The sequence below is a fragment of the Leishmania donovani genome, chromosome 10 (assembly GCF_000227135.1).
Source record: "Leishmania donovani BPK282A1 complete genome, chromosome 10".
Classification (NCBI taxonomy): Eukaryota; Euglenozoa; class Kinetoplastea; order Trypanosomatida; family Trypanosomatidae; genus Leishmania; species Leishmania donovani.
Genome location: NC_018237.1, coordinates 79,554 through 102,193, shown reverse-complemented (window position 1 = coordinate 102,193; position 22,640 = coordinate 79,554). Strand labels below are relative to the sequence as shown.

The following is a 22,640-nucleotide window of genomic DNA, read 5'->3' as shown; positions in this document are numbered from 1 at the left end:
CTCCTGCGTGCTCCTGGGCAGGGGGGGGGGCGGGCGGAAGGAGAGGGACACATTCGTGTCCGGCGTGCCTATCTCCTCGTGCTAGCAGTTCACCATCCCTCCCCTCCAGTCACACCTCTGCAGCCCTACAGATGCAAGCTGCGCGGATGTGAGTGGGAGGGGAGGGGAGGATAAAGAGGCGGATGCATTTGTTTCCATTCCGCCAGGCCGCTGCCGTTGAAAGCAAGTGCCCACACCGCCACACATCCGCCTTGCGTCGCTGCCTTCCTCTCATTCCGGGCGGGTGGTGGCGGTGGTGCTGAGGGGTCGTTGCATCGCTCTTCCCATTCGCTTGGCGAAGAAGATAATAATAATATATAAGGGAGAGCGCCTGCTTGGCCCCTGATGAGCACACAGCTTCGCGGACGTTGTTGCTTGAGGGGCCTGTTGCATGGGCGGCATGACCAGCACACACACTTCACATGGCAAAGAACAGCGGCCACAACACAGACGGTACAGAGAACAGGCAAGAGGCACAGAGAAGGCAGAAAGAGAGACGTTGCGGCACAATCGTACGGGTACGTGCACACATGCACACACATGCACATACACCCACCAGCTCGTGAGACGATAAAAGAGCAGCATTATCGAGGCCATCACCACCGTTCGCAATCGTCGCTGTGCCTGGGACGGCCACGAGCTCACTGATGTTCCGACGTGATTGGGCAGCGCCCGTGCATGTGTGCCCTGCCGGCGTCGAAGGTGAGAAGAGAGACGATCAGACTGGCATAACAAGGACAGCGAGCGAAACAGTAGGGAAAACATCACGACGAGGACGAGGCAACGCGGTCCCTCTGCTGCAGCAACAACGCACGCAGCTCCTCATAGGCGTTCCTGGCGCTGAAGCCGTCGGCCTGCTTTGTGTTAGCCCCTGTCCCGCTGTTGGGCCCGGGCACCATATGCGCGGCCTTCAAGATAGCCAGCCGCTCCGCCAGCAGCACGGCTTCCCACCGCTGCAGATGGCGAACGAGCTCATAGCGGCTGCGATGGCGGTGCGCCGAGTCGACGCTACTTCGGATGTCGGTGCCACTGCTGGGCGTGGCTGCGGCTACGGTGCCGTTGCTCGCTGGCTGGCGCACAGGCGTGCGCCAGGACCCGGATGGCGGCAGGGCTCTGTCACTGGAATGAGAAGGGCTGGCAGCTGCGCTCTGACGCGTCGGCGTAGTCAAACTGGATGCAGACGCCGAGCCAGCCCGAGCAGGGGTCAAGTCGCCGCCCGCCAACGTGCTGGCGGGCGAGGGCCGCTGCAGTTTGCGCAGCTCCTCGTCGGCGCTCGCGTCGAGCAGCATGTCCATTTCGGCATCCTCGCGACTGCCCACATAGTACTGCAGCGTCTCGTACGACCGCTCCTTCAGCAGTGCGTTCAGCCGCGTCAGTTGCTCGCCGTAGCCGGCTCTTTGTGCCGTCGCGTCGCTCTTCTCCAGTCGTCTTGCTGTGTCGGACAGAACAGTGTGGATGACGTCCACCTGTCCGCGCAGCTGGTGGTGAGTACGTCGCAGCTGCGCCGCCATACCCTGCCAGTCCTTGAGTCGCTGTTGGGACTGGAGAAAGCGTTGGAGATGCATGTGCCCTTCATTCAGCAGCTGGCGGCGGTAGTTCGTGGTGCGGGCGCCGATCTCGGAGAGTCGGTGGCGCAGCGCCTCCAGGGTCTGTTGATGCAGAGGCGGCTGCGCGGTGCTGCTCGAGCCACCACTAGGGTTCCGACCGGACAGAGTACCTGGGTGTTTGCCGGCGCTATCCTCCTGATTCGCTGCTGCCACTGTCGCTGGCACCGTATTCGGAGGTGCCGCAGCGGCAACGTCGACAGGATCTTCGCTGCTGAGAGAGCGTGACGACGATGAGGGTGCCGGGAGCGGGTGCGAGGAAGCAGAACCGAGGTAAGACGGTGGGGAGAGCGACGGCACATGCGGCCTCGGCGACGTGGAAGGCGGCCCCTCTGCTCTGCCCGCTGGTTCACCTGTGCTGCACGCGGCCGCCGGTTGCTCATTGAGCATCGCAGCACACTCCGCCCACGCCATGTCGAATGCGGCCTCCTCGGCTGCATACATGGCTGCCTCCTCGCTCAGCAGCAGTGTCTCCTCGTTCTTGCGGGACTCGGCCTCCTGATGGCGGGCCACGACCAACTCTTCGGTCGTCTGCAGCGCTTCGTACTCCTTGCCCAACTGCTCTTTGTCAGCTAGCAGACGTGCGTGTCGCTGCTCCATCTCCACCCGCTGCCTGGACATGTCCTGTGTCTTTGTTTGAATCGCTGATATGTAGCGGAGAGAGAGCGCCTTCTTCTTATCGTAGTCTGCACGGCGCGCCGCCCGCGCGGCGGCAGAAAAGGGTTGCTGGGTCGCTGAAGCGTCGCCATCCTCACTGACGGCCTCGTCGCCCGCCTGCTGCGGTTTTGGGGTCGCCTCTGCGCTCCTCGCAGGGGTCGCAGCGCCATTGTCACCCGCGGCGGCAGCGGAATCGAGAGGCACGTAGCCCTGGCCCTGAGGGGACGACGCGTAGGATGGAGCTTGCGCGGCAGACGATGCCGCAGCAGCTCCTTTGCCTTTCCGCCTCTCCACTGCGGCCGCTGCTCCGCTAACGGCGTCCGCCTTCTCTCCATCCACAATGGCGGAGGCGCCCATCGTGCGCTCCTCCAACACGCGCCGCACTTGCAGCACGTTGTTTTGTACCTGCTCCGTCTCTCGCGCCACCGCCTGTGTGTGCAGGGCCAGTGCCTCCAGCATCTTCTGTAGTACGAGCACCTCGCGTGTGCCGGAGCGTGACGGGTAGTTGAAGGTGTTGGCAACAAAACGCTTCGTCTTTGCCACAAGTGGCAGCCGCTCCACGTAGCGCGCGAATTGCGCACGCCGATGCGACGGGAACTGGAGGCCGTCCACCCCGCACACGTCGTAGAGCCACTTGTCGAGCACAATCGCATTCTCCTCCGAGAAGGGCGCGACGGCGGCTGCGGGGCCTGTGACCCCTGTCAGCGATGTCATGGATGCAGCGGATAAGCAAAAGACCGAGCTTGTGTTGTGGGGGAAGCGTCAATGGTGAGACAGACCCTGCGCACGCACCATCCGTGCAGAGGTCTGCTCATGCGCTGGAGACGCGCGCTCTAGTCGAGTCTTCTGTAGGGCAGAGAAAGAAAAAGGTAGGCGAGTGGGGAGGCGGAGAAGAACAGGCAACCGGCAGACGGCAAGGCACACCCTTCCCAAGCGCGCGCATGAGCAGCGAAAGAGAGGGAGGGGAGGCGGTGATGCAACGCTACCGACGTGCCGCCTTGATGGGAGCGGGGAGAGATGAGCGACTCAAAGTAGCGAGTGTAGGTGTGCGCGCGGGGGGGGGGGGCGGCGGAGGGCCAAGAAAGAAGCGTGGCGGAAAGGAAGAGAAGGAGAGAGAGAGAGAGCCCAAGGTGGAGTCTGGCAGCCAGAACGCGTGTGGGTCTTGGTTTGTACTGGTATGGGCAGGCGCGTGCGCGGGGGAAGGGTGTATTCAAGAATAAGGCAACCCAGCAGGTGCAGTTCTCTTGCCTAGGCAACAGAGACAGTGTGCTGTACACACAGAGGAAGACCACGACAAAAGCCATGCTACCACGCGCGCACGGGTGCTTGCCCTCTCTTTCACTGACGCCGAGCACGCAGAGAACGATGAAGCGCGAGCGTCCGTGGAGGTGCCTGCGCGACTGTGTGTCTCGGCACACAACACACAGAGCCATGCCCTGCGTGAGATCGCATCTTACGTGGACTGCCGTGTGCCGCACAAGAAAAGCACAGCGCGTCGTCGTCGTATTCTTTTTTGGTTGGGTGGGTGGGTGAGGGTTTTGAATAATGCCAACACAGGGAAGAAGAAGAAGAGAAGCGGCGCATGTGGCGTCCGTCGATGGCTCCTCGAGCAGCCGGATGCTTCCCCTTGTTGGCGAGCTTGTTTGGTCCGTTGTCTGGCCCTTTCGTGTGTTTTCGTTCGGTCTTCAAACATGACGTAGGGAGCTCTCCCTCCCTCCCTTCTCGCGGCTCGCTTGTTCCTGCTCCTCCACTCCCCCTCGCTACTCAGGGATGCCGTGGTGCGACTCCCGCGTGTGTGCGGCTGCGCCTAGGGCCCCGCTCCGCTGCCCCTCCTCCTCATGCTGTTGCGACACCGCCACGAGCAAGAGGCGGGTACCACAAGCACACGCGCACGCTAAGCCAGCTTCTTGCACACGCCCGCATACACAGACTCTCCAAACGAAAAATAAGGGTTGGGATGGGTAGATGGGGGGAGGGGAGGGGAGGGGGGAAGGACATGCAGCAACGAGGATACACAGCACACAAGAGGAGGAGGAAGAGGAAGAGCCTCATCTGTGAAGCTGGTGAGAAGTCGAGAGATGCTACAAGCAGCGAAGAGATAACGGCCACTGTAAAAAAAAAAAAAACTTACAAAATATACAAAATATAACAACCCATCAGCGCCAGAGAAATGACCACACACGCACACACACGCGCGCGCCGCCGATTACGCGCATGCACCCAACCGGCTGCACGCACGCATGTGGGGTATGATGACGTCTACACGCCTTGGCATATGTTTTCGCCTGCACTTGAATCGTTATCGTTTTTTTTTTTTCGCTCTTTGCACCTTCGCCTCTCCGTCTCCGTTTGCCTGCATGTGGAGCAGAGCGCAGAGGAGGCCCGCAGGGCCGGGGCTGATGCAAGAGGGGGAGGGGGGGGGGTGGAAGTGGGAGGGGGGAGAGGCCACACGAGGAAAAGCCGCACAGATGTGCGTGTCTGTGGCAAAGCGCGTCAACGGTGCAGCGCCTTCATCGCCATTCACGCCGTCATCCACCGCGGAGCCACTCACGGATTTCTCCGCGCGCGCACCGGCACGCTGCATCGCCCTTCCCCTTGCCCTTTTCTTTTTGTTGTTGCTGTACCTCCTGCTTGTGCCCTCACCGCCGCCTTACCCCTTGATCACGAGGTAGATGAGGTTCGCCGTTGTGATGCACCAGGCAGAGATGATCATACCCAGGCCGTCTGTGATGACGAAGCCCTTGAAGTTCACCCGCTGCTCGATGGTGTCGAGCGGGGCACCGTAGATGGCAGTGCTCGGCGGCACCACGCCCGAGGGGCAGAACGTCTTGTATCGAGCGGCGATCGTGATCGCCGAGCACACCAGCAGTAAGATCCAGGAGACCGCACCGAAGCCCACCGTGACCCACTTGCACGGGCGGCTATATACGGCCGCAACGGAGAACAGGAACGTGAAAAAGAGGAACGCGTCGCTGATGATGGAAAAGACGGCACCAGCGCGCATATGCAGAGTGAACTGTGGACAGTGGTAGGAGCTCAGCGGCCAGTTCTCCGACAGGCCCTCATTGCGGTGGTAGATCTCGACGCCCCAGTAAGTGATCTTTAGCGACGTCTTCCTGTCGTAGTGCTCCCACATGTTCTGCGCCGTTCCCACAGTCGCGATCGTCAGCACGCAGCCGCTGATGAAGGAGCTCATGAGGGCGGAGCTGTGGTACTTGGTGCGATGCAGCTCCGACAGGCTGAGGCTTTCGCTCATCCAACGCGCCAGGGCGATGATGCCGAAAAGCATCAGGGCGAAGGAGATGAAGACAAGGCCGAAGCCGGCGTCAAGGCGGTTGATTCCAGCCGCGTATACCTGATCACCGGCGCAGTTGTGCTTGTGGTACTGGTTCACAATAAGCGCCCAGTCCGTCAGCGAAACCATCACTGTCAAGAAGCCGAATAACATCATCACACCAAGGTGGCCGCGGCCCATCATCTGCAGGGCACCGGCGACGAGGCTACCAAGACTCAGCAGGCATCCAACGATCGTGAACGCCTCCATCGCCTGAAACAACTGGCGTTTGTGGTCACACTCAATCTTGCTCCACGGCGTCCCGTTCACATCCTTCCATACCGTCCACTTTCGGCCCTGGCCGTCTTTCAGCCACGGCACTGGGAGCGACGCAGCCAGCATGAAGATGAAGCTCACGGACGAGAAGAGGATCCATGAGATCATCACGCACTTGCCCGAGTGCTCCTCTGGCACCGCGCGCAGGTCCACGCCGGCCGCCTCCTCCAGCGCCTTCGCGTCAGCCTGCGAAGAGGTTAGGCTCACGTTGTTGAGATCAGGGTTGAAGTGCTCAATCGGCTGCTGGTCCACCAGCTCCGTCTCCGCGCGGTCCTCCCTGTGGTAGCTGGCCGCCATCTCGGGAGATGGGATGTGTAGCTGTGCTCGGTTGTGCGAGTAGGGAGGGTGCGCTCTGGAAGTGACTCCTGCAGGGCGAGAGAGGGTTGGGGGTTTGGGGGGGAGGGGGGGGGGAAGCGGCTGACAAACCTCAGCCTCTTCCGTCACGCAAACTCAAATAGGTCTGATAGAATGCGCCGAGGCGAACATCCGACCCAGCGGCTGCACCGATCGCCGCTTTGGAAAGGGGAGCGGAGGGGGCCGATATCGCCTCCGTGGCTGCTGCTTGTTTATCTGGAGTGATGCAACGTATTCGCCGGTGGGGTGCGCGTTGCGGGAGGAGGAGAGGGGGGGGGCGGAACAACCGTTACTGCTCCTTCCACTGTGTGCATACACGCGTGCGTGAGAGACGAACATGGGCCGCGGATGAGACACAGATGGACGTAGCAGATAGGAAGAGTGTGGAGGGGGAGGAGGGGGGTGAGGGTTTGGCGCAAGCTTGCACACGTAGCCGTAACGGAAGGTGGACGAAACGGATAGAGCAAGGTCACGACGCTCGATGGAGGGCGCCGGTGGTGAACGCTAAGCGTAAGTTCCACGCGCCCGAGACAGCGGCGTCGGGTGCCTCACTCACGCTACTCACCGTTGACTTTCTCAGAGAGCAAGTGCAGTCCTCAGCCGGGGAGGGGTCGGCCGGAGTGCACCTCGGAGGGCGAGGGTAGGAGAGAGAGAGGGGAGGGGGGGGTACCTGTACACGACGCGCCCACGCGTGTGTGGTGGCGCCTGACTGCAAAACGGGCGAGGGGTCGAGGGGGCTCGGCCGCAGTCGAAGCGAGGCAGTTACGGAAACAACGGCGAAGTGTTCCGTTTTTTTTTTCCCTCCCTTTCGCGCCCACATTATGCGCCCCTCGTCCCCATCGGCCCCGTCGCCGTGACGGTTGGCGGTGCCGCGGTGGATGCCGCTTCCTCCTGTTTCCTTACTTGCTTCCTGCTCATTCGCATGTTTCTCCTTTGGGGGGATTTTGCTTAGCGCTCTATCCCTCGTTGTTGTGCTGCGTGGGGAAGGAGAAGAGGATGGAAGGGGGGGGGGAGAGGCATTGAGGGGATGATGGCGTCAACAGCGAGGGGCGCGCGCAGACATAGACAGGCATATGCGCACCAAAGAGAGAAGGAAAACAGAGCAATCACCAGGCTGCGAGACATAGTGGCGGGAAGAATGAACGGGACGCACACACGCGCACTCACACCACATCCCCGCTAAGGGACAACGCGAGAGCCGCAAATAGACACAACAACGACTCCTCGTTATACAGAGAACAACGAATAGACACCGAGGGGGAGAGGGAAAGAGAGACAGACACAGACACATTCTACGGCGCTCCTCACATCACCTGCTGAGCGGCACGCTCCTTCCCTCTCCCTCGCAAAACACTCGCACGCACACACGTGCGCACAGTTGACCAGCCTGAGAAGCGAATCGACAGAGGCAGGTAAAGAAAAAAAATAAAAAGTGGTGAAGCACAGGGGGCTTCAAGCCCCCCGCTCCCTCATACGTGTGCGTGAAAAGACGGGCACACACACATAAACGCGTATGCGCTTAGGCATTATAAAGCGGGTCAACATCACCTCGCTCCCTCGCACAAACGCCCCTCTCCAAAAAAAAAAAAACACACAGAGAGACGCATATGAATGTCAAGAGATGGGAGGGCACGGAGAAGAACCGAACCGCAGAGAGAAGAGGTGGCTGTGTTGGTGGTGGGGGTGGGGGGAGTGGTGGGTATGATGCGAGACCTGCCTCTGGCGAAGGAGGAGAGAGCAGGTGATAGAGGTGGGCAAGAGATACCCCGCTCTCCCTCGAGCGGTGACGATGTTGTCGAATGCGACCTCGCATCTGAGAAACCCTGTCTGTCCCCTCCGCTGGGGTTGCTCACTCACGCCTGCGTTTCGGCCCCCTTCGTTTTCCTCCAGAGTCGCTCCCCCCTCATCACCATCACCACCACCGTTAGCGCCGTCCTTCAAGCTCTCCACCTCTCTCGCTCTTCCTCTGCTGCCTCTCGTCGGCTTATGTGGTGTGGTTGTCCCTGAGCGCACACACACACACGAACGCCCTTTCACTTTATTCGGCCCTTCGTGCACTTGGCTGCCTCGACCTCGCGCCGCAGGGGAAGATGCAAGGAGATGGGAGAGTGTATGCAGCCCTCCAATGCACCTGGGAGACACGCGCAGGCACGCACTTGCGTACGTCGGCACCACCGCCGGTGCTGCATGAGAAGGTCGGGCACGATGCACACGCAAACACACACACACACACACACAGAGGCAGGAGGAGCTGAAGAGAGGGACAGAGAAAAAAGAACAAACAAAAAAAGGGGGAGCGAGGGCGGAGTGTGCAGGTGTGCGGGGTATGCGAGTGTGGGAGAAGCAGTGGGGTGCTTCAAGGAACAGAAAAAAGAAGATAAAGTCGACGGGAGAAGGCGGCGCGGCGGACAAAGAGCGTCCCCACGCCCGCACAGGCGCACACACCTTCCGGCACACGCAGAGACTCGCGTGCACAGCTGCTCATCAAGGTAAAATGAGGAGACAACGCAATAAAAGCTCGTAATAAATATGGGAACAGTGCAAACTACGAAAACAACAACAAAGGAAGTGCGATGGAGGGGCGCCAAGCACACGGACCCCCGCCCCCTCGACACACACTGAGGGAGGCACAGAGACGCACGCGCAGACACGAGAGCGGCTGGTTGCAAAGGCCAGCTCGGTGGAGAGAAGAGGGGTGGGGGGATGGCGGTTGTGTGCAGAGCCGCGCACAAGTACACAGAGAATGCGGGCGAGGAAAACCGTAGGAAGTGCGCGAGATGCTGGTATCAGTAGAAAGAGGCAAGTGGCACTGATAGCTGCCGCCATCTCGCCGGTCCCTCGGTGACTCGGGTTATCAATGATAAACAATGAGCATAGTACACGGAAGACAACAACGGCAACGCACAAACAGAAAGAACGGTACGGAAAGGCCCACACGCATGCACATGCACATGTACACACATACATGTGTGTGTATATATATATATATACATACATACATATATGCACATCTGCATGTGTACGTGCGCACAGAGAGATAGAGAGAGACCGCTAGCAAGATCGGCAAAGGCCGGAAAAAAAGAGGGGAGGGGACGAGGAGGCTGAGAGAAAAGGGGAGTGCAAGGAAAGAACGAATGCAACGCCGGCTCGTGCCGTGCGAAAGAGGTTCCACGTGGGGGCGTTTGCGGATGCATAGATGCAACGCGAGAGGCGGCGCACAGCACACCGTTCACGTCTGACCTCTCTCGCTATTCCGCCACCGCTCTGCCAGCCCCCTCCCGGCTCCCACGCGCCTGCCAACTGCGCACGTCTCTTGCATCTCTGCGAAACCACGAAGCAGCACACGCCCCTCCCCCGATCTTACCCTGCCCTCACAGACATCGGCGCGCAGACGAACAAGCAACCAAAGCGAAAGGGGGTGGGGGAGCATGGAAAACAAACGGTGGGGCCCAGCACGCCCTGCACCTGTAGCCAAGATGAAGAGGGAAGGCGAAGGGGCGGGGGGGGGGCTCACGCATCCACTGTGTATCGCGCAGTGATGGCTGCCAACGCCACGGCTGCGGCAGCGATGGCTCGGCGGCGCTGCCTTTTAGTTGTTCTTCTTGTCACAAGCAGAGAAACAAGTATTAGCGTTCGTACAGGCGGCGGTGCGGTGCCGAAGCGCGCGAGGCCGATGCGCCGCTGCCCACGCTGCTATCACATCCGAGGTCTTTTTTTTTTCGTCCGGAGGGTGAGGGGAAGGGGGACTTGTTGGATGTGCGTGCGTGAGTCTGCGTGGAAGAGGAGCGGCATCATAACAGAAGCACGTCGACACCACACACGCACAGCCTTAGATGTCCCACAGGACGGTGTTGAAGATGAGAGCCACAGTGCTGATGGCCCAGCCTCCCACAATCAGACCGAAACCCTCACGCAGGCTGTAGCCACTGAAGTTGATCTGCGCATTCTGGATGCCGGACGGGATGCCGTTGTACCCCATGTCCGTCCAGGACGACTGGCCGCTCGGCGTGACACCGGTGCACAGGCGGCCGTTCCACGTCACGAGTAGTGTGATCCACGCAGTGAGAGCGAAGATGCAGGAGGCGTAGCCGAACACGATGGAGATCTTGATGTACTGCGATTTGTAGCACGCGCCTGTGCCGAGGACGACGGCGAAGAAGAGCCAGATGATGCTCATGATCATCAAGGCCGCCGCGGCCTTCATGCGGTGGGTGATGGCGGCGCACTTGTACGCGCCGCGGCTCAGGAAGGTGGACAGCCGCGTCTTACGGTCGTAGATACGCACGTGCCACAGTGAGACAGACGCCTCGACCTGCGGAAACGCCTTGCCCCACATGGTGTAGGCCTGGCCCACAGAGTACAAGAATATCGTGGCGACGCCGACCGCCACGTATATGAAGCGCACCGCACGTGTCTTTCCGCTATTAATCGAGCGCGTCCAGTACTTGACGAAGTGTACGCCGAGTACGGTGAGGGCGGCTATGTGCGTCACCCACCCAATCAGCGTCAGCGCGACGCCGGTGTCGAGGTGAGCCACGCCGCCGGCAAAGGTGCCCTTGCCGCAGCGGAAGGAGTGGTAGAGCGCCACCACGAGCGCCCACGAGACGAGCGAGAAGGAAAAGCTGTAGAAGCTGAGGATAAAGGAGGCGCCCATGTGCCCCTTGTTCACGCACAGCAGCACGCCGCTGATCATGGCGCCAAGCGAGGCAAACGTGGCCAACACGGACATGGCAGCCGCGGCCTGCCAGAACTGCATCTCGTACGAGCAATCGTGGATGTCGCTCACCTTGAGGTCCGGCTGGCCGCCGCCTGTCGCGCGCCACACGCCGTACTTGCGGCCCGACTCGCTGCGCATCCACGGGATCGGGCAGGAGCTCGTGAAGTGAAAGACAAACGCTACCGCGCTCAGCGCCGTGTAGACGACGCAGAACACAAGCCCAACGCCGCCCTCTGGCTGCGTCCTGAGCTCGCTGATCTTTTCCGCCTCTACACCATCCTGGATGAACTCGGCCTCGTCGTCGCTCGAGTACCAATCCGGCCGAGGTAGCCTCGTCTCCAGCGCGGCGATGGCACGGCGCTCACGCTCCTCTTCCACGACAGCCTGGCGCTTCAACAGTTCCTTCTTCCTTGCAGCGCGTTCCTTGCGGCTGACGGACTTGTCATGCTCCAGCTCGAGCACCTCGCTGTCAAAGTCACGCCTCAAGTCGTCGTCCGTCACAGGGGCACTGATGCGGTTGGTCGCTACACCCTCCTCCTGAGGAAACCACTTGGGCAACTCAGATTGACGTGCACGGTACGACATGATTATAGCGCCCTCGAAGAGTCTGAGTCACCGTACACACACATAGGTTGTCCTAAGGCCGCAACAGAAGAGGGAACGCGAACGGCAAAGAAGGTGCAGTGCGGTGCGATGGGCGAGGCGGGCGGTTCAACAATGAATACCAACAGGGGCGCGCGCAAGACCAATCTGTGTCTGTGTGCGTGTGCGTGTGTGTGTGTGTGTGTGTGTGTGTCTGTGTGCTAGGGACTCCACTATCTCTCGCACGCACGAACGCACAGGCAGCAGACACGAACGCGTGTGCACGCTACAACGAAACTAAACAACAGCAATGACAACAAAAAAAGTAATAAGCGGCGCGCGTAAACACGTACACCAGCGTTAAGAAGAAAAGAGAATCCAACGAGAAGGGAGCCGCCCAAACACGCCACAGCAATGACGGTGCTTGTGCAGGAGTGTGTGAGGGGCGCAGTGAAAGGAAGAGGGGGGAGAGGGCTGGCGTGTACGAATTTTTGTACTCGGTGCAGTCCGTGGCTGCGCGGGCTCTCGTGGCCGTGACCACAGACTCAGTGACACCGACACACGGACTCACGCCACACAAACGCAAGAAATAAGAAGGAAAGCTGCTTGGCGAGTGAGGCCCGCGCACTTGCCCGAGATCAGAAGCGAGACCGCACAAGAGAGATGGAGGCAGGCGAGTAGGATGAGATGGAAGAGGCGGCACGAGAGACGCCGAGACACTTGCCTGCGGATGAGGACAACGGCAATCCAACAACCAAAAAAAAAGTTAGCGTATGTGCGGCTGAGAGAGAAGGGGATAAATATATATCTACATATATGCGTATGTATATATATATATATATGTGTGTGTGTGTGTGTGTGTATGCGAATTGGTCGCTCTGTGTAGCGAGCGGGCGGGGGAGGGGCGCACGGAAAGGTGACGTGAATGGCGAGTACAGTCCGCCGTGCACGCGACAGCGACAGAGGAAGAGGTCGGCGGAAGAGCGCCGATACAAATACGCACACACGCCCACAAACGACAGCGAAGACAAAGAAGTACAATGAACGGAAAAGGAGAGATGAGACGCAACCGCTCCGAGTGCGTGTCTACGCGCACGCCAGTTCGGTCCGCGTGATGGTGATGGTGGCCGTCACTCCCTTTTCGGAGGAGGATAGAGAAGAGTATGGCAAGGTCGGAGGTCTTCTTGAAACCAGCAATGCTTGAGAGGAGGGGGAGTCTTGTCGCGGTATTCTTCGTCACGCGGCGGGGGTGAGAGAAGTGTGTGGAAAGCGGACGAGTGGTCCTTGGGCGCGCAGGGGAGTGGATGTGTATGCGTGTAGATTCGCGTAAGGGCCTGGAGAGGCTTTAAAATGGGGAAAAAAGAGGGAAGGCGCTGGAGCGGTTTCCTGGAGGCGCGCGCAGTGTTGGTGATAGCGGTGAAGAGGGGGTGGTGGACAGTGGACGAGGGTATGAAGCTCGAAGCCGCTCAGACGAAAGCGAACGGTAAAACGCGAGAAGTGAGGCGTGTGGGGACGGGTGAGAAAGATGGACCGCTTAGCTGAGGAAGCAGGTGCTGCAGAAAAAAAAAGCGTGTGCGCTTCAGAGAGTGCGAGAGGTGTTGGGGGTGAAAGGTGCGCTTCTGCGTTCCAACTCTGCTGGCAAGGGCTGTCAATGCCGTTCTTTTATGCAGCTTACACCCTCGCGTGTGTGGTATCGACAAATTCGATGCCAGTGAGCGGAAGGCGCGCATATATCTGATGCGAGGCGTCGTCTGCCGCCATCATTGACGGCACCAGCGCACGCTAAAGCCTCACCATCTTCATGACGCGAGAAAGCGCGAGCGCACAAGATGCACCGTGCTTTTACATGCTTCTCCTACGGCCTCTCCTTTTTGTCTGCACGTGGAGGTCGACGTCACGTGACACATCTCTCTACGAATTCAGATCGCCTCTCGTCGGTCGCCCACCACGCACCGTGGTTCGAATACGCTGGTAGGACGGGTGGGGGAATTGCGCGACGAATGTGAGCAAGGCAGCAACAACAATAAAAACACGACTGAAACAAGTAAACAAGCGAGCGCCACGACTGGGAAACGGAAAACCAGATGCGATGTGCAAGAGAGAGAGAGGCATCGCACAGAGGAGACCCCACACACGCACGCGCACGCGCACACGCCACTGCCGAGGCTGTGAGACACAGATTCACAACACGAAAAGAGCAGCGTGAACTGAACAAAGGAAGAAGCCGCCAGCACCTACACGGTGCACCATTCCGCCGATGAGTCAGGGTTGACAACGAGAGAAAACAACGGGAATGACATACGCGGAAACATACAAGCGTTGCTGCGTCAGCAGCAGAAGTGGGCAGCTCGTGGACGAGGACGAGGAGGGGGGAGATGAGGCGTTTGACCGGCGTCTAAAATCCCACCGATAGTGAGCCCATGACGGAGTGAAGTGAGGATGAGGGATGCTACGGCGGGCAGATGAAGAAATGCTGTTGGTGAAGAATGGTGAGGCTTGTATATATATATATATGTGTGTGTGTGTGTGGGGGGGGGTGCCCATAAGAAGACACGAAAGGGTGGTTGCGTTGCATACGGATGCATGCACACGAGGCACGGCGACCACATCGTACTCCCTCTTCCCATTCACCTGTCTGTGAGCGCTCGCTACTTTGCATGCGGCGAACAGCACAAGGCATATAGGGCTACAGCACACGCACACACACGCATACACACACAAACCTACCTACACACGCACACACACGCGCACATATATGTATATGTACGTATATTTAAGGAAGGAGAGAGAGAAATGGACGGGAATGAGCGCCAACGACTGAAAGACATCCACCACGTAAAAGGGCAAGACGGCACCGACACAAACCAACACCTCTACACACACACACACACACCGAAACCTCCACAGACAACGCCGTAAAGGCCGATACAACGTCGAAGGAAAAAAGGAATTTTTTACGGATGGCGGGCGTGCGCGCGTGTATGTGTGTGCGTAGATGGGAAGGGAGAGGGGGAGGGGCTTTAAAGACGAAAGATGCACAAGAAGAGGACGATGAGGATGGGAGGGGGGGGGGAGGAGGAGGAGGAGGAGGGAGAACACCCGCCGTCAAAGAGAGGGAGACAATGATAATAGAAAGCCAAGGTGGAGGAGGACAGTGGCACGCAGCGAAGGCCACATTATGAAAGTCCTGCACTGATGCACATACATACACTGAAGTAGGCACACGCGTACACACACCGAGCCATCAAAGCCTGTTCTCGCACGTCTGTGTCTGTTTCTGTGTCGTTGTGGGCGTTGAGGAATGCGAAGTGGCTGGTCTGCGAGCAAACCCCACACCATCCCCACGTTGATGCAACGTGTACGTGCATGTGTGTGTGTGTGTGTGATTAGGAGAGGCAGAGCACCTCTAGTGATGCGCGTGCACGACGCTTATGAGGGAGGGGTTGACCTAGATGCACACCTCACACCGGCTGCCTCTCACTTTTCCTGTGCACACTGGTCCACTTTCGCTGCCGTCATTCTCTCTGCCACACACACGCGTGCACGAGATTTGAGGTCCATCCAGAAGATTGTGCATATGGGCTACGTTTCTGTGCACATAGTAGGCGCCTAATTTCCCACAGAGTGCTGCCCCGCAACCTCGGGGTGGCTCTTCTGATCGCTTACGGGCGCCGGCTCGTGCGCAAGGCTATAGCAGCCGTTATCCAGGTCATGCGAATCGTCGTCGTCGGCTGCGGGGTGCCGGCGGTATTTTCGCCTTTCCTCCTGAAGCATCGCTTCGTAGGTCGTCTTCAGCGATGGGGACGGCCAGCAGCACCCGCACGCGAAGAAGATGGCGCATGTGACAACAGTGAAGGGAATCATTATGATGCCCGTGATACAGCCCGTGCTGCACAGGCGGTGGTTGTAGCCCTCGTCCGGCTGGCCATAAGCTGGCGCAGACGGGCTCTGCGAAGAGACGGTGGCACAGGTCCAGTTCGAGCACTTGCTGTCCAAGGACGGGAATACGGTTAAACGGTAATGGTTGCATGCGTAGCAGCCGAGGAGGGAGAGGCGGTACGGGAAGCCGGGGGTGCTGAAGAACTCCTTGGCGGCAGCACCAAATTCGGCGAGGCCGGTCGTATTCGTACCCTGCAGCGCGTGCACAAGGCAGGCGTAGTACGCATTGTAGCCCATCTCCAGCTTGTTGCACGGAGCAGACGACTCGGAGGTGGCCACGCCGTCGCAGAAGCCGTCTGCTGTTATGGTGGGTGTGACATTCAGCGTCGTGGTGCACCGGGCAACTACACAGGCCTGCACAGCCGCGTCGCTGTAATCGATGCTCGCCAACGGGTTTGCCGGGTCACTGCACATCTGGTCCGCCTGCGCCGTGGCGCTCGTTGCAACCAGCAGCACCGTCGCCGCCACCACGGCCGCTACAGCTGTGAGCTTGCGAATCGTCGGCATGGTGTGCGCGAACAGAGTGCAAGCGGAAGGGAAAAGGAACGCGAGCAATGAAGCGCCAGGACGACAGCAGTTCGCAGGGGTCCAGCGCCGGGTGCGAGAGAGAAGAGGAGGGAAGAACGGGGTCTGTAGCGCGACGGCTACGGATGCGGCTCCTTTCGTTGCCGATGCTGCTGCTGCTTGACGTTAGGGCTCGATGAGAGTCGCAGTGGTACGAGTGGTGATCGCTGCAGTGAAGGCGAAAATGGTAGCGCTGGTAATGGTGGGGTATGTATGCCCGGGAAAGACAGAGCGCGAGATGGGCGTGATGGCGGATGTAGGGTGTGTGAAGGGATGGACTCGATGAGAGCACTTTTTTGAGGGCGGTGTCGCAGTGTGTGTGTGTGGGGGGGAGGAGGGGGACAGGTGTGGACGAGGAAAGAGAATGGACGCATAGCAGAGAAACAGTGCTGGCGCCTGAGCTGGGGACGTGGCTGGGTGGGCGGGCGTGTGCCGACAGCAGCAGCAGCACGTGGCACGCATGCACAAGGCTGCCACCACGCTGGCGCGCGTTCACAATCCGAAACGCGAAGGGGAGCAAAGGCACGCGACGTGCGCGCTACCTCCATTTGACACGACCGATGAGGGCACGATGAGGGCGGGCTTGGCAGGACGGAGGGGTCCTCAGTGCTGTTCTCGTTTCGTGGTGAGGGAGGGGCGAGGCGACTGCGGACTCAGCTGCGCACATGCATAGAGGCCGACAGAGAGGTTAAGGGAGACGCCACCGCCGTTACGCTGGGGGCAGCATGCTCGATAGCTCCTTGGTCAGCGCGCCCCAGTCGCCGTCGTCTACGTGGCATACAACATCTTCCACCGTGGGCGTCCACGCAGCCGCTTCAGACGCTAGGGTAGCGCCATCAGCCGCCAGCGCTCGCGCACGGCGACGCGACGACCAGCGCTGCACATCGGCTCGCAACGCGCGCAGCTGCTGATGCTGCTCGGCCGAGTCGCCAGCCGCCTCGTACAGCTGTGCCGCTCTCCATCGCAGTTTGCCCAACATGCGCAGCGCCCACAACACCTCTTCAACTGCAGCGGCGGACGGAATTGCGATGCGGGTGCCAGTGCTCTGCAAGCACGATGGCACAGGCCACGGACAGTGCCAGCCCAGCAGTCCACGTGCGACGGGCAGCGCCTTGACGCACTGCTCCGCCAATGCACGGAGCGCAGACGGCGAAAACGGAGCAACCTCGGTAGTCGCCGGTGCAGCCGCACGGTCGAGCCCCAGTCGCCGTCCTGTTAGCACGGCTTGCGACCGATTAGCAACGGCAACGACGAGCTGACGGCGAGCAGTGTACAGAACCCACTGCAGCGGGGTAGGCGCCAGTGTCTGGCCCTCACCTGCACCCGAGGTAACGGCCGCACCTTCCTTTGCACTTGGCACGAGCAGAGACGCCCTCCACTGCACGGCAACGCGAGCAGGCGCCAGAGCGCTATCGTACGCAAGCTTGTCTGCCCAGTGGCGTGCGTAGGCCTCAGTAACCACGTCATCCGAAGACCACGCTTGGCACAGAAGAATGTGGTTGAAGTACGCTGGCGCGCTCCGCACACGGACGGAGGCGAGGACGTGGTCGCGTAGAGCCGGCGGAAAGACCACGTCGTGCGACATCTCGGCGGCGTGAGAACGACTTCGCTCCTCGCGCACCATCAAGGGGAGAAGGGCGGCCGGCCCAGACTGCGCTGACAGGTCGTGCGTCAGCACAAACAGCACGCCCCCTTGCGAAGCGGTGGCGCTGGCTTGATAAGACTGCAGTGCCTCTGCCCAGGCATCTCGTGCCGTTGCCAGTGACAGCGGATCGCTGAATCGACCTGCACACCGCGCAAGTCGCTGGAATGCGTCCGTGCCATCCTCAGCGTACGCTTGCGCAGAGCGAATATGGTCCACGTAGATAACTCTCGTGACATCGACAGCGCGGCGGACATCCAGCGGGTGCGAGGATGCTGGTGTGCACTCTGTGATCTGTACGGACAGGGCAGCGTAGCGCGGGCGCCTCTCGGCAGCTGATGTGAGTGGCATGGAAGATGCGGCCGTTCTCTCGTCGTGGTGGGCAACAGCGTCGCGCTGCAGCCGTACACCGAGGCCAAAGTGCAACGAGGCCATTATGACTTCCCCGCAGTCGCTCACGCACAGTGGCGGACACGCGGTGGCCAGCGGCGGCCCAGCGGCGATGAGCGAAGCGGCCACACAGAGAACAAGTTCCAATGCCCATGTCACCACCCAGCCTCCACCGCGCATGCCACCGCCATCCTTGTCGGTGCCGCATCGAGGCCGCATCAAACTCGGCGACGGCGGTGGAAGGGCAGCAGACGCGCGGCAGTACCGATTCAGTACTGCCACGGCGCTCATGCCCAAGGCGGAGCCGGCCTCGTTTAATCGTTCGTGCGGCAGGAGGCCCAGCAGGTGCGACAGTCGCGACCGCAGCGCCGCCATGGCGCACCCAGTTATCACGGCCTTGGCCTCTGGAGAAAGTAAACCGTGAGCTCCAACAGAGTACACCTGCAGGAAGGCGCTCCCGCTGCGCCCGTCTGCTGCCTCGTACGCACGGCAAAGCCCGTCGAGGGGGACGGCGCTGGGCAGCTCCGGTGGGGGGTTCGGTGATGGCTTCGCCTCAGCAATGCACAGCGCCTTCGTGCCACCGGCGCGCGACGCCGATGACTCCGCAGGCGCGCATGGTGACAGTGCGCCGCGCGTGTCGATGAAGTACCGTATGCTGCCAGCCAGCACGCATGGCGCGTCAGGCCACCCCACCCATTCCTCGATCACCGGGGGTGAAGACGCGCACAAGTACACGTCGCTCAAGTGCTCCGTCGGAGCAGCTGCGGCAGCGCCATCAGCGCCGTCACGCCGGGTCGGTCGGAGAAGATAGGATGTGCGAAGCATGGCTCAAAAACGGGGGGGGGGGCGAGAAAGAAGAAAAGAGGTAGAAGGTGCTCACGAGCGGAGCTGCGCACGCACACATGCATGCATTCTCTCTTGATGGAGCAGAGCGTGTGTGCGCTGCAGTTCTGCGTATGCGTATGTAAGGGGTGTCGGGGTACCATGTGACGACGAGAAGAGCGAGAGAGACGGACAGTCGTGACGCGAAGTACAACAAGTAGGCGTGCCTGCATGCGTGTACGCAGGGAGGCACCCGTGCTGAGTGCAGGGTGGGGGGGGGGGTGCAACCGTCCGTGATCACCGATCACAGACAATAGCAGGGTAAAAGAAAGGGCTGCCCTTCAGAAAAGGGGCGCAGAGATGGATGAGAAGGGTACTGAGAGCGCGGCGCCTTCGTTCCTGCGTACGTGTGCCGCTGTTGTGCCCCCCCCTCCCAGCGCTAGCCACCCCCTCCACCGCCCCTCCTCCACTACAGCATACGCCGGCTTTCACATAAATTCACTCAGCAAAGAAGAGTAATGAAGAAGCGAAGGAGCACAGCGTGCAGGAGGACTCCCACGCTGACGCGCGCAACGCACCTGCTGCGCTCCCCCCCTCTGGGAGCTGGCGGGGTGGCAAGCGGGGGAGTTGTCTGGAGCGTCTCTATTTCTTTTTAACGCCGAGCTGCCAGAAACGGAGACAGGAAAGAACGGAAAGGAAAGCGGCGCCCGACGGAGTGTGCGCATGTGCATGTACCGCACACAGGCGCGCGCACACACGTCTTAGTGAGAAGAGAATAATGGAGACAGCGCTTTCTCTTTCCTTTAACCTTCTCTTCATCGCTAAGCTGTATTTTAGTTATCGTTGTCGTCTCCGCACGTCAGCCACGCACACGCGGTGCCTACGCAAACATCTCGGGGCCCGCGCTCGCCCTCCGCGGGTGCGTGAGTACGTCTCAAGGACACCCACGCTGACGGAAGTCGACTTAGCATGAAAACAAAACACAAGCACACACACACACAGAGAGAGAGAAAGAGGGAGGGAAAACTTGGAGGGAACAACAACCAACAAGAAGACGTGCAGATGAGATCGGCCAGAGCCCACCACAAAGAGCGACGACGATGATCCACACCACGACAGAGGAAGGCACACACACACACACACGCACACACATATGGCGCCACGGGAGATAACGACAGGGGCGAAAGGGACACGCCGCAGGGCGTATCGCTTTTACGCTCCCGTGCGCACTGCGCTACCTTACTCGGACTCAGAGGCGGCCACGACCTTGCGGCTCTTCTTCTTCGGAGTCTCCTCGGCGTCCTCGTCCGCCTGCTTGCGGTCACGCTTACGGAGGATGCGCTGGTACTGCTCCAGCGCCTCAGCCATCGCGGCCTTGTTGCTCGGGGGCTTGTTGCCAGTGTCAAAGAAGTTCAGGCGGGCCTCGACCTGCTCGCGCAGCTTCTCACCAAACACTGTCGGCGGGGCGTCCATAAAGCAGTCGATGCGGCACGCGAGCGCGGCCTTGTTGGCGAGGTAGCGCGAGATCTTGCCCCGGTTCTCCTTTGACGCGCGCTGGATAAAAGACGAGTGGAAGATGAGGCCGTACTTGGGGGTGTTGCCCTTCTTCTTCTTGAGGGCGCGGAACAGCGCCTTCTCGGCACCCAGGATCTGGATCGTGCTGGCAGGGGACTTGGCGAGGTTTGTAAGAGAGCCGGCCTTGGAGATGAGCTTCGCGCCAATGGTCTGCCCCATCAGCTGCGTCAGGTTTGGGGCCACCAGCATCATCTTGTCCACGAGGTACTGCGCCAGGGCAACACGATACTGCCCCAGCGATGCGACACGCTTCGCAAAAGTGCGGATGCAGTCCCAGTCCACCTCCGCCATGTCGCCGCCCATCGACGTTACCGCCTTCTCGTACACGCGCGCCGCGAGCGCCTCGTCGCCTTCGAGGATGTCGCCCAGCTGCGCCTTCACATCCTCCTCCGGCACCGCCTCCAGTGAGTTGCGGTTACCGATTAGCAACGCCACATTGGCGTACTTGAGCGGCTCCGGAACCTCCTTGGCCAGCTCGGGGAAGTGCCAGCCATACCACTCTTTCACCCGCATGCCCAGCAGGTTCACACCCTTGTCCATGTGCTCCATCAGCGCCGAGGCCTGGATGATCATGTTATCGCTGCGGTGCACGTTAAACTTGACCTTGTTACGCGAGAACGCATGACCGAGACCGCACTGCGCGCGCGGCACATCGCCCTCGTTGTGCTCCGGCAGCAGCTTCTCAGCGTGGAGGCGGATGCAGCGACTAATCTCGGCTACGGTCTCATTGCACAAGACGGGGATGTTGAGCTCGTCGTGGATGGCGCTGCCCAGTTTCGGATCCTGCACGCCGAGCTCCCAGTTCGCCTCGTTCTTGGCGACCTTCTTCGCGAAGGCGGCGGTGAGGAAGTTGTTGAGGAAGGTGCTGATCAGGTTCTCGGAGATGCAAACCGCGTCCTCGAGCGCGTTCTCAGGCGACTCGAAGGGTGCAAAAGACACGAGCTTCACCCACGGTGAAAAGGTACTGAAGCTCTGCAGCTCTTTCTGCAGCGCGACATCCTCGGCGCCGATTTCCTCGGTCGTGCGAACCTTGAAGATGGCGTAGCCTGTCGGCGCCTCGTACAGCGTGTACAGCGTTCTCGACATGATCGACTCGCGCGAGCGTTGTTGAAAGCGTTTATGTGAACTACGAGGGGAGGGAAGAGGGATGGGGAGAGGCGGAGGTGGTCAGTGGACAGGAGAACTGTGATCGAACGCCTCGTGCGATGCAACGACGCGTAGGCGATCCTTGATTAGTATGTGTATTCCTACTCTGCGCTTGCGTTCGTGTCACATGCGCAGCAGGGGTTGTGCATGTGGGTGTGGGATACACACAATGTTGTGCCGCCGTGTGCGCGAGGGAGAGGGAGAGGGAGAAGGAGAGGCGTTGCTGCAGAGAAGTTCGTGAGGGAGGAATGAAGAGCAAGGACGAAGAGCGGTGCATCACACGGTACCCCCTCCCCTCCTCCTCCTCCTGCAGGTGTACACGCGCCCCTCAACAGCGTGCCAGGTGGAGGCTAGAGAGCATCCCACAGCCGCCATCAAGCGCTAAGCAAGGAATGCCGCAGCGGCGGTCATTTCCGATTGCACCCTCGTCTTTGTTCCTGCATTGCCTGCGTGTCGCATCAGCGGGCTACTACCACATCCAACACTGCCTCTTGCGTGCACTCATGTCTGTCTGTGCGTGGAACAGTTGGAGAGCCACAGAGCAGAGCGAGAGTGAGGAGTGGGCCGAAGAAGACAAGGAAAGGGAGTGGGCACCGCCTCTCCCAGGTGCCGCACATTGTCTTTCCAGAGTCAGTGCATCCAACACACACACACACACACACACACACACAACGCTGAGAGCGGCGAGGCCGAGAGGGGAAGAGTAGGGGAGGCAGGCGAAACAGCAACACAACACAAAAAAAAGAGGAAGGCAAGGCGATCCGGCAAGTGGGCAACAAGCGTCGGAGCAAGCGTTGCACAACGGAATGGGAGAAGGACGGCGGCGAGAGTCGAGAGACGAGGGGGACGAAGCCGGCACAAAGCGAAAATGGCGTAGGCTGCTGGAAGCTGCGACGGGCATCTTGTCGCGTTCTCGCGTGTTCCTCCTGCCAGACAACATGAGGTCAAACTCCGCTCTACGCGCCCCGGCCCGTCGCAGGCCCCATCGCGTCGTACACA

General features: G+C 60.2%; 6 protein-coding genes across 6 annotated transcripts; all 6 read right to left on the bottom strand.

Moving 5' to 3' along the window:
* Positions 1–803: 803 nt before the first annotated feature.
* On the bottom strand, positions 804–3,014 carry LDBPK_100260 (hypothetical protein, conserved; the record flags this gene model as incomplete). The annotated part of the gene is made up of 1 exon (XM_003858817.1): positions 804–3,014. The coding sequence occupies one exon, from the start codon at positions 3,012–3,014 to the stop codon at positions 804–806; it is 2,211 nt and encodes a 736-aa protein (XP_003858865.1).
* A 1,936-nt stretch (positions 3,015–4,950) lies between these two features.
* Positions 4,951–6,207, bottom strand: LDBPK_100250 (hypothetical protein, conserved; the record flags this gene model as incomplete). The annotated part of the gene is made up of 1 exon (XM_003858816.1): positions 4,951–6,207. One exon carries the CDS (start codon positions 6,205–6,207, stop codon positions 4,951–4,953), a length of 1,257 nt encoding a protein of 418 aa, XP_003858864.1.
* A 3,886-nt stretch (positions 6,208–10,093) lies between these two features.
* Positions 10,094–11,566, bottom strand: LDBPK_100240 (hypothetical protein, unknown function; the record flags this gene model as incomplete). The annotated part of the gene is made up of 1 exon (XM_003858815.1): positions 10,094–11,566. The coding sequence occupies one exon, from the start codon at positions 11,564–11,566 to the stop codon at positions 10,094–10,096; it is 1,473 nt and encodes a 490-aa protein (XP_003858863.1).
* A 3,606-nt stretch (positions 11,567–15,172) lies between these two features.
* Positions 15,173–16,009, bottom strand: LDBPK_100230 (hypothetical protein, unknown function; the record flags this gene model as incomplete). Its single annotated transcript, XM_003858814.1, has 1 exon — positions 15,173–16,009. The coding sequence occupies one exon, from the start codon at positions 16,007–16,009 to the stop codon at positions 15,173–15,175; it is 837 nt and encodes a 278-aa protein (XP_003858862.1).
* Positions 16,010–16,775: 766 nt separating this feature from the next.
* On the bottom strand, positions 16,776–18,923 carry LDBPK_100220 (hypothetical protein, unknown function; the record flags this gene model as incomplete). Its single annotated transcript, XM_003858813.1, has 1 exon — positions 16,776–18,923. The coding sequence occupies one exon, from the start codon at positions 18,921–18,923 to the stop codon at positions 16,776–16,778; it is 2,148 nt and encodes a 715-aa protein (XP_003858861.1).
* A 1,236-nt stretch (positions 18,924–20,159) lies between these two features.
* On the bottom strand, positions 20,160–21,581 carry LDBPK_100210 (nucleolar protein, putative; the record flags this gene model as incomplete). The annotated part of the gene is made up of 1 exon (XM_003858812.1): positions 20,160–21,581. One exon carries the CDS (start codon positions 21,579–21,581, stop codon positions 20,160–20,162), a length of 1,422 nt encoding a protein of 473 aa, XP_003858860.1.
* Positions 21,582–22,640: the final 1,059 nt, after the last annotated feature.